The 10,842-nt window shown below is 48.2% G+C and overlaps 1 protein-coding gene across 1 annotated transcript in view; it reads left to right on the forward strand.

Moving 5' to 3' along the window:
* Positions 1 to 10,842, forward strand: part of RRM1 (ribonucleotide reductase M1) — a 17,637-nt gene that overhangs the window by 3,200 nt on the left and 3,595 nt on the right. The window contains exons 4-14 of the mRNA XM_010022061.1: positions 753 to 812; positions 2,108 to 2,147; positions 3,324 to 3,486; positions 4,046 to 4,187; positions 4,984 to 5,067; positions 5,669 to 5,830; positions 6,399 to 6,478; positions 7,283 to 7,484; positions 8,641 to 8,790; positions 9,513 to 9,734; positions 10,129 to 10,205. Coding sequence (XP_010020363.1) covers positions 753 to 812; positions 2,108 to 2,147; positions 3,324 to 3,486; positions 4,046 to 4,187; positions 4,984 to 5,067; positions 5,669 to 5,830; positions 6,399 to 6,478; positions 7,283 to 7,484; positions 8,641 to 8,790; positions 9,513 to 9,734; positions 10,129 to 10,205 — 1,382 coding nt within the window. The remainder of the gene's footprint in view (positions 1 to 752; positions 813 to 2,107; positions 2,148 to 3,323; positions 3,487 to 4,045; positions 4,188 to 4,983; positions 5,068 to 5,668; positions 5,831 to 6,398; positions 6,479 to 7,282; positions 7,485 to 8,640; positions 8,791 to 9,512; positions 9,735 to 10,128; positions 10,206 to 10,842) is intronic.

A 10,842-nucleotide genomic window follows, 5' to 3' on the forward strand; every position in this document is an offset into this window, starting at 1 on the left:
TGCCAGTGCCTCAGCACCCTCCCAGGGAAGAGCTTCTGCCTTAGATCTAACCTGAACTCCCCCTGTTTCAGTTTGAATCCATCACCCCTTGTCCTGTCACTCCAGTCCCTGATGAAGGTCCCTCTCCAGCATCCTTGTAGCCCCCTTCAGACACTGAAGCTGCTCTGAGGTCTCCAGCAGCTTCTCTTCTCCAGGCTGAACACACCGATGTTCTCAGCCTGTGTCCATACGGGAGGTGCTCCAGCCCCTGATCATCCTCGTGGCCTCCTCTGGACTTGCTCCAACAGCTCCATGTCCTTACGCTGAGGACACCAGAGCTGCACCCAGCGCTGCAAGGGGGGGTCTCACCAGAGTATAGTCCTCAGTCATGATCAGCACAACTCATGAATTTGACAAAAAGCACCTTTTGCTGTAGCAGCCTGTTCTGAGAGCACAGAAGGGAAAGCTGAGCTGTGGGTTCTGATTTCAGGTTGTTCTGATGGGGAGGTCACCCTTGCAGCTTGATTCTGTGTTGTGTTTCTTGTAGTTAGATTTCAGCAAATGGAGCCAACAATTGTGCATTGTACTTGGAAAAAGCCCTGTTAAAACTGTGCAGTTGTTGTTTCAAGCTCTTCCCTCCTTTATTCCTCTGAGTTGGTCTCAGTTTCACTAGAGCTGTGAGGGCAGGAAAATGACAGTGTTGTTACACCCTAAAGCAAGGTACAAAACCCCTGATTGTAAATGTAACTTTTACCTGTGCTATTTCCTCTCAGCGCCTGAATTCTGCCATTATCTACGATAGAGACTTCTCCTACAACTACTTTGGGTTTAAGGTAAAAAGCATGTTATTCATGATAACTACGAGCACTGTGTTGATATTGTTCTGGAGCTGAGTCTTTTGGGAAGGGTGGGAATACTTGGAGAAACATCTAGATTTGGGCAAGGAGGGCACTGGATTAGGTGGGACATCAGTGGGTTTGATAGAAACCAAGAGTACCTGCACAGAGCAGTTGCTGTCTGGATGAATCATGTACTTCTTGGCTTCACTGTGTGCCCTTGGCTGCTGTCATGTTGTAGCTGCTGGGCTCTAACTGTGCAGCCAGCACTGAATGTTGGCGAAAGCTTCCCAGCTCGTGCCATTCCTCAAGGGAATAATCTGATCCTGAAGAAACCAAAAAAGGGATTTTTGGTTTCCCCCATTGTGTTGTGGAACAGTTTTCTCAGTGTGTCATCCCACACTCAGCCTCTGTCGTCTTCCACCCTGCTGGAACCTCTCCCCCAGGCTGCTGTGCCCCCACCATCTGCTCCTGCTGCTCCCTCAGACAGGCTGTGCTTTGCTTAGTTGCTTTAGGGGTGACACAGTGGGGTCTCTGGAGATCGTGTCTCCATTCCACAGCACTGCCTGCTTCAGTGGCTTGGGGGGCTTTGCCAGGACTTGCCACCAACACGCCTGACATGGTGCTTCTGGGTGGGGGAAGTAGTTTCTAATAAGGAAACAACTAGAGGGTGTAAGAGCAGAACAGCTGTGGAAGCAGCATAGGAAAGGGTGGAAAGAGGGGACCTTGAATGGGGGTGTGTTTCTATATGTGTATAGACATACAATTCCTGACATTCCCTCCTGTAATTACTGCTGTAATCCATTGGGAACAAGCTTCGATGGCAGCTGCTTCTAGTTGTAGTCTTGCCATGTTTGTCGTTCGGGTGTTCAACACCCAGACCGTGATGTGGTTGTCTGGAAAGCATTATCGTGGTGGAGCTACCACAGTTGGGGTGTGGGGAATAACCCAAGACTCCCTTGTCTTTGGGCCTTCACTCTCTGTGGATTGAAGTGCTGAGCCCTGTGCCCGGGTGCTCCACTGCTGAGCCCTGTGCCCGGGTGCTCCAGAGCTGAGCCCTGTGCCTGGGTGTTCCACTGCTGCTCCACAACCCAAAGCAGAGAACCTGGAATCTGGCTTTTTTAGTAATTAGTCACCTCATCTGCTATGCTGTTAGCAAGGAGTGGAGTGCAGGGGTGGTGCTTCTCTTGAAGCCTGGGATAAGGAGCATGAAGATGCTCAAGTTTGGGGTTAATTAATAGGGCTGTTATCAAACTGGATGTCTCCTAAATGCATTCTCTCTCTTTTTAAAGACTCTAGAACGTTCCTACTTGCTGAAAATCAACTCAAAAGGTAAGAACTGTCTCTATCAACTTCAAGTATTATTTAACTTTATCTTTGGCTTGACAGGGTGCTGGGCCATCTAGTCTAGGCCATGCTTTGCCTAGAAAAGTTGCACCAGGTGATCCTTGAGGTCCCTTCCAATGGGATTCCGTGATTTAAAAGTCAAGACCACAGCTCAGAGGTTTCCATAAAGCATTCCAGTGAAAGCACTGCTTTAAAAATTAGCCAAATGTTTGTAGTGGGTGTTCTCTGGGCATGTGCAACTTCTTTTCTTAGGCCAGGACTCTGATGGGGTTTGGTGGCAGTGCTGTGCTTGCATGAAGAGCAGCTGACTGATAAAGAGCAGCACTGAGGCACATTTGGGTGTTCCAAATGATGGCAGTATGACCTGGCCAACTGTGTTTCACCTTCTGTGTTAAGGACCCTGGTGCTTTGGAAGCTGCCTTTAACCAAGGATTTAGAAGATGAAGGAGCTCCTGTCCAGCTGATAACTTGGTCCATAACACTAAGCACTTCATAGCAGATTGAAACTTGAATGAGCTACTGTGCTGTCGGCACCAGTTATTGCAGGCCCTTAATGTGAAAGGGACACCAGGAGAGTGACAGGATAATTGTAATATCACAGAATCCCACAGGCTGGGACACCTTCCACTGGAGCAGGTTACTCCAAGCCCCTGTGTCCAACCTGGCCTTGAACACTGCCAGGGCTGGGGCAGCCACAGCTTCTCTGGGCACCCTGTGCCAGCGCCTCAGCACCCTCACAGTGAAGAGCTCCTGCCCCAGAGCAGGCAGGTTAATATAATAAAACTGGAGAGCAATTGGATGCTGGATTGGGCATTTGATTGGATATACTGTTAATACAGGTGGGTTTTGTTTCCCCTCCCATGAACATTGGTGCAGGTAGTTGAGAGGGATTACGCAGTCCCCATCCTTGGAGTTCTTCAGAACCTGACTGGATAAAGTCCTGAGCAAACTACTCTGATTCTCTCAGCTGACTCTTCTCTGAGCAGGAGCTTGGACTGGAGACCTCCTGAAGTTCCTTCCTACCTGAATTATTCTGGTTCTATGAAAGCTACAGCTCTCAAGTGGCCTGTTGCACGCTGTTTGTAGCTCATTTCTACAACCTCAGCGTCTGTACTAACAGTAAATGTCTTGCTGGCATTGTTTCTTCTCGTCTGTCTTTAGTTGCTGAGCGTCCTCAACACATGCTGATGAGGGTGTCAGTGGGGATCCACAAGAATGACATAGAGGCTGCAATAGAAACATACAACCTGCTCTCTGAGAGGTGGTTCACTCATGCCTCCCCCACGCTGTTCAACGCGGGCACCAACCGGCCCCAGCTTTCCAGGTACCGCTGGCTTCCAGGTTTGCTCCATGTGTAACTGGGTGAAGAGAAAGTTCTGGAGATCAGGTCTGGTCAATGAAAGGCTTTCACAAGTAGCAGCTCTGCTTCTGTGGTTGTTTGAAGCTTTGAGAAGCTGCTGTCAAATTTAACCTGGTATTTAGTGTAGTCTTTGGGAAAAACCACACAGGTTTCTGTAAGCTTCTAAAGCTAATGTAAATGTTTCCATTTAGAAGTTACCTTGTGTGCCTTATCTTCTGTAGATGACCATATGAATCCTGGTGATTGTTTTTGTAACACATGCTAAGAGTAGCAAGCATAACTGATATGATTTTAAACTGTTCTGCTTTGATAACAGATATCAGTAATACAACTATTGCTCAGGATGTTATCTAAACCTGTCCTTTATTCCACTTTGCAGCCTGTAGTTTTGCTTCATCTATTTGCTTTGTGTAGCTTGTTAAAGGTTCAGTGTTTACCCTTGGTTTTCTGCAGCCCTCATGAAATACTTCTTGACTTATTTCTGGTTTAATCTTTGTATGCTAAAGCAGTTTGTTTTTACCAGTTGTTTCCTGCTGTGCATGAAGGATGACAGCATTGAGGGGATCTACGACACTCTGAAGCAGTGTGCCCTGATCTCGAAGTCTGCTGGTGGGATTGGCCTTGCTGTCAGCTGTATCCGAGCCACGGGCAGCTACATTGCTGGGGTAGGTGTGCAGATGGTGCTTCCAGCAGAGGTTAGCCTTCTGCTCTCAGGAAATGTCTGCACTTACTTGCCAAATCGATGCAGCTTCTACTGACTCAGATGAACACAGCAGTTAGTCTTCTCTTTTCAGTATGTTCTAAGGCAAAAAGGTTGGGTTTCTGCGGTGTTCTGGCTTCTGAGCAGAAGTCCTTCCAAAAAGAGGATCTTAGTCCACTGTTTGATCAGAGAATTCCCATTTATGTATTAGCAACCTGGGAGTATGCTCAGACTTGTGCATTAGCCCTTTACCTTTTTGTATGTCTGACTGCTCGAGATCATCAGAGAAGCTGTGGCTGCCCCATCCCTGGCACTGTTCAAGGCCAGGCTGGACGGGGCTTGGGGCAACCTGCTCTAGTGGAAGGTGTCCCTGCCCGTGGTTGGAACTGTGGGGTTGGAACTAGATGAGCTTTAAGTTCCCTTCAACCCAAACCAGTCTGGGATTCTGTGATCTGTGGATGTGTGTTTGGTGGTTTCGCCACAGTGTATGTAACCTCTGCATGGCTTTACATTACCTAATGCAGAAGAAAGAACTTTGCAGACACATTTGATTAACTCTGAGACCAGTACCAAATATATCCAGTTTTGTCTGTTTAAAAAACAGGCAAGGGAAGGCCACTACCAAGTAATTGATTGAGGTGCTTAGTTCCTGGCTTTAAGTGTAGGAGCTCTGCAGACTGCTGAGAGACACACAGGAAATACAGGCCCATCTCTTCAGGCAGATGCTTTTCAGTACTGATGGTTTTCCTGTGCCTCTGCAGACAAATGGGAATTCCAACGGGCTTGTTCCAATGCTGAGGGTCTACAACAACACTGCTCGCTACGTGGATCAAGGAGGAAATAAGGTACTGTCATTACAATGGGGTGAAGAAGGGGAGCCTCGGGTCAGAGGGGGAACATCCTCATCTGTGAAAGACTGACCCAGTAACATCAGTGAGCTGGTGAAGTGGTGGTAGATGACACATGATTAAAATAGTGTATTTCACCCCTTGATAATCTGGTGTTCCCCTTTCACTATGCATTTTTGTCATGCAGGTGTATCTCTTGCTGCATGGTGGGCACACATTAGAGCAGCCTCTTGCACTGGGTATTAGTCACTTCTTCAACACCCTGTAGTGAATTAAGGGATAAGACTGTAGGAAGCTTCGTGATCCTTTGTCTTCACATAGTCCAGGGGTCAGTGGAGGCATGACAGTAAATCTGTGATTGTCTAGCTCCTGTTTACAGAGAGGAAATACAGTTCTGGTACTAAATCACTTTTATTGAGAGTCTGGAACTAGTAACGTGGCCCAGTTCAGTGAGAGCAATTGTAACACAAGAAAGCATCTTGAAATTGCCTTATTGAGACTATACAGCTCCAGTTAGTTTAGGGTGTTGGGTGCACTCAAGAGCAGTGCAGGAGATTTTGGCAATTTGTCCTGATTTTCATCATGTTTTACCTCTCAGAGACCTGGGGCTTTTGCCATCTACCTGGAGCCCTGGCATTTGGACATCTTTGAGTTTCTTGACTTGAAGAAGAACACTGGGAAGGAAGAACAACGAGCCAGAGACCTTTTCTTTGCCCTCTGGATTCCTGATCTCTTCATGAAGCGAGTTGAAACCAACCAGGTAAAAAGCTTGGCTGGTGCAGAATAGGTCTGTTACTGGAGAAACAGGGGACCAGCCCTGAGATGGGCTTCATGAAGGCCTGCAGAATCCCTCTTCCTAAGAGCAGAGGAACTTCCCAAAAGAGCTGCTGCACCTTATTTAAGAGCTAGGCTGTGCAGGTAGAGAGTGGAGTTGGAGAACTCCAGTGGGATTCTTGGCTTCAGTGCTTGATTTTCCAGCCCATGGCTGGTAGTTACACTGCTACACTAAAGTTTTACTCTGGACTTTCACTAAAGCTTCAAATCTTCTCAGGCTTCACATGACTGCTTGTATTTGCTTTACAATGGATTATATCTTGACAACCAGACAATTCAGGACTGAAAGTGGAGTTTGGTCACAAATATTCGTATAATGACTTTTAGAATATACAGACTCATCTGATAAATCCCTTCCCCAGGACTGCAGGCAGAGTTGGTTCCAGTTTTTGGGGGTGGGAAGCTGGCATGTTCCTCTTTACAGCAGAGTCTGCTGATGCAGTTAATTAACAGGATGCCTAAAGACTTTCTCTGCCTATTCTTCCTCCTTACAGGACTGGTCCTTAATGTGTCCAAATGAGTGTCCTGGCCTCGATGAGGTTTGGGGAGAGGAGTTTGAGAAGCTGTATGAGAGGTAAGAAAAGTGAATAGACTTCGAAGCAGTGGCCACCCATTCACAGAGCTGCCCTTGGCCTGTGGTATCTGGCACCCAAAGCACTGTTTTGTGGTGGTAGCTTTTAAGTGGTCATTGAGTTCTGTTACCATATTGATAAATGGATAAAGATAGGGAATGTCTGCTCACTATATGCTTCACACTGGGACCTACTCCAGGTAGAACTGTGTGAATGATTGTTTTAGCTTCTTAGAGGGAAATTCTGAAGTGATCCTCACTTAAAGCTGTCGGTAGCTTTGCTCTGAACTAGTTGTAGCGAAAGATTTGTTCCCTTTAGACAAGGACAGCCTTGGTACCCTGCTACTACATCTCTCCTGGCTAGTTCACAAGTGAATGGGGTCGTGCCTGCTGGAGAACCTGTTGCTGGCTTAAAGGTTGTCTTTCACTCCTATTTTGGAGAGCCTGGGAATTATTAAGCAACATGTGCCCTACAACTGCCTATCAGGAGGGGGCTGGTCTCTGCTCCCAAGGAACAAGGGATGGCACAAGAGGAAATGGCCTCAGGCTGCCCCAGGGCAGGTTTAGCTGGAGCTGAGGAACAATTCCTTGCCCAGAGGGTGCTCAGGCATTGGAACAGGCTGCCCAGGGCAGGGCTGGAGTCACTGTCCCTGCAAGTGTTCACACCCTGTGTAGCCGAGGCCTCAGTGCCAGGGATTAGTGGTGGCTGGGGGGGCAGTGGTGGGGAGCGGTTGGACCGAATGATCCTGAAGCTGTTTTCCAGTCTGGTTGGTTGCATGATTCCATGATGCCGTGGTTCTGTTGCAGCTATGAGCAGCAGGGCCGTGTGCGCAGGGTGGTGAAGGCCCAGCAGCTCTGGTATGCTATCATCGAGTCACAGACCGAGACCGGCACACCGTACATGCTCTACAAAGACTCCTGCAACAGGAAGAGCAACCAGCAGAACCTGGGCACCATCAAATGCAGCAACCTGTGTACAGAAATTGTGGAGTATACCAGCAAAGAGGAGGTGGGTGGAGAACAGCATCTGGTAGCGTTTAGGAAAGCTGTGGCTGCTGCTGTTGTAGCTTTCTAGAGTAAGTCTGATGTGGTTGGGGAAGAGAACAGGTACAAAATTCTGGGGATGCTTTGGCTCGAGTACTTACAACTCTTCCACTGGCTCTGAGTGGGTTTCTGCTCACTTCCAGCTTCCATGGAGGATTTGGTATAAAACAAGAGATCCCATCAAAGCAAACCTCAGAGCTTGAGGGAGAAGTGAACTCTTTGGCTGGCTGGTGGCTGATCTCCTCAGCTAATGACTTAGTAAAACCAGGCCTCTCTTAATCCCAGACTTACACTGCGGTATCAATTCCCCCTGAGCTCCCTGTGGACTACCCTAATCTTGGTGCTTCACTGATGTGCTATGTTTGGACCTCAGCATTGCTAATAAAGGGGACGGTAGGACATAGAACAGGGAACTTCTAGTGCAGTAAAGCGCTTGAGGCTGTTGTAACTGCAAGTATCAGTCTCTACTGCCTGAGCCACTAGTAGTTCTTTAGCTCACGCTCCTTGGCATGTTCATAAAATCCTGAAGTCTAGAAGAGGTGCAGAGGCCTCTTACCTGCCTCTACACAAGGAGTCTTAGCTGACTTCTTTCACGGAGTCATAAGCTCAAGTCCAACCATTCCCCAGCACTGCCAAGGCCACCACTAACCCATGTCCCTAAGTGCCACATCTGCATGACTTTTAAATACTTCCAGAGATGGTGACTGAACCATTTCCCTTCCAGTTCTCCTGGGGCTGGGATTAATGCTGGTGTTAAAAAATGACCAAAAAAATGTCCTAAATTGGTCTGGATCTCATTGAGATCCTGCTGATCTGGTAAGACAAGAAATGCTTAGGCTTAGTTTGTGTGAGGATGGCTTGCAGGCAACTGGGTTGACCAGGCCAGAGGACTAAATTTTTATGGTGATACTGCCTTCTACTAAACCTTTTCGAATCCATGTTACCCTTTTTACAACTCCTAATACAGCAGAGAAATGAGGAGAGCATTTTTCCAGCCTTGCAGGCTGCTTGCTTCTTTGTTCCCTTGTGTTTTGGCTAAAGAGCATGCTCTGGAAGGGAGATGGTGTGGTTTTTGCATGGGGTGTTGGCTGGGGTGCCTGTTCTCACTGTCTTCTCCACAGGTTGCAGTCTGTAACTTGGCCTCCATAGCCCTGAACATGTACGTCACTCCCGAGCACACGTATGATTTCAAGAAGCTCGCTGAAGTGACCCAAGCGATCGTCCGAAACCTGAACAAAATCATTGATATCAACTACTACCCCGTGCCAGAGGTGAGCACTGAGCTGCTGCAGGGCTGGGGTGTGCTGGGGGCCTGGGGACCAAGGGCCTCTTGTTCTGGAGCAATCCCAGTCAGTCTTCATAGGATGGTGTGGATTGGAAGGGAGCTCCTCTGGCCTCGCTCCAACAGTTCCACGTCCCTCTTGTGCTGTTCCCCAGAGCTGGATCAGGGCTGCAGGGGGGGTCTCCCCAGAGCACAGCAGAGGGGCAGGATCCCCTCCCTGAGCTGCTGCTCACACTCTGGGGGTGCAGCCCAGGACAGGGTTGGGTATTGCTGAAGAGGAATGGGAGCAGGGTTTGTTGCACTGCAGAACATAAAGTCAAGCAAGAGCTGGCTGTTGGAGGAGGAAATAACCAAATACTCAAAGCATGAAGCCAAACCTGCTGAGGATCAGGTTTTTCTAGCATGTGCAATTTGAATGCATGAGTTAAAATGTCTTCATGGGCCTGTGTTTCAGAGTGTGCTTGGTGTCCCCTTCTGAATCGTGGCTCCTTTTGTCAAGTTGAGCAGTTCTAACAAATTCAGTCTGGGTCCTCACACTCCTGCCTCAGCAGACAGTGGGGACTGGGCAGAATTGAAACGTGGGTTGTTGCAGCAGAACAAAAGGCCCGATGGATGACAGTTCCTCTGAGAGGTCCTTTCCAACCTTATCTACCCATCCTGTGGCTCTCTTGCTCTGCTGAAGGTAATGTTCTCTTTGCTACTGCCACGCAGGCGGAGCGCTCCAACAGGCGCCACCGTCCCATCGGCATTGGGGTGCAGGGCCTGGCAGATGCCTTCATCCTCATGAGGTTCCCCTTTGAGAGTCCCGAGGCGCAGCGCTTGAACCAGCAGATCTTTGAGACCATCTATTACGGTGCTTTGGAAGCCAGCTGTGAGCTTGCCAAGGAGCAAGGACCCTATGAGACATATGAGGGTTCTCCTGTCAGCAAAGGAGTAAGTACCAGGATGTGTCCTGTGTCAGAGCCAAAGCTATGGAAAGCAAATGTGATTGTGCCTGGTCTTTATTTAACACAGGAAGAGATGTATGACTGGAGCTCTTTAGCTGATAACACTGCAACTACAAATGGTGCTTGAGTTTTCCTCCATCATTTGGCTTCTGAAGTGCAGTATGAAACGCAGAACTTAAACTGAGGTGGAGAGAGCAGTAAAAGGAAAACAAGGCTCAGCCTGTGCTGCCATCCCTTCAGTGCAGTTAAAATACAGAGTGTGAGATTATGATACAGGAGCTGAGGGGAATAGTGAATAGGAATATCAGGCCTTAGTGTATACTATAAACCATGAAGAAGAAGGTGTTCTGTCTAATCTGAACTACCCCTGTGTTCTTCAGATTCTTCAGTATGACATGTGGAATGTCACCCCCTCAGATCTTTGGGACTGGAAGGCTTTAAAGGAGAAGATTGCCAAGTGAGTAGCCCTGCTCAGCTTGTGTTGGATGTAAAATACCTTCACTATGTTCTCTCTGATAGGGTGCAAGTGCAAAAATGGTCGTGGGTGTTTTCCCCTGCCCCACTTTCTTCAGAGCTGTTTGTGAATGGCTTTCATTCATTTCTGCTTTTGCAAGAGACTGATTTAGACTTCCTTAATATTGGATGCATCAGTGGAATGGTTTCTGTTCCTATTAAATGTAGTGATGAGTGAGACAGCGTCAGCTGGGCTCCTGCTGGCTGGGAACTGAGCCTTGAACATCGCAAAGGCAGGAGCTGTTAAAGCCTGAAGTGCCTGTAATGAATTTCTTCAATCTGTGTGATTCTGAGCTTTAGATTTAGTAAATGCATCTGTTGTCTCCTGTGTGGAGAAGTCTCAGGCTCTTCATGGATGCTCAGTTCGGTTTCCCTGAGTGCTGTGGGCTTGTGGAGTGCCTGACAGATTGGGGGGGGTTCCATACACCCTTTCTCATGACTGTATAATTTGGGAAAGCCTCTGATTACTCGTGGTTAGTCCAGAGGAGGCCCCGGAGCTGCTGCGAGGGCTGGAGCAGCTCTGCTCTGGAGCGAGGCTGAGAGAGCTGGGCTGGGGCAGCTGGAGAAGAGAAGGGTACTGT

Source organism: Nestor notabilis, unplaced genomic scaffold (assembly GCF_000696875.1).
Source record: "Nestor notabilis isolate BGI_N333 unplaced genomic scaffold, ASM69687v1 scaffold24419, whole genome shotgun sequence".
NCBI classification, from domain to species: Eukaryota; Metazoa; Chordata; class Aves; order Psittaciformes; family Psittacidae; genus Nestor; species Nestor notabilis.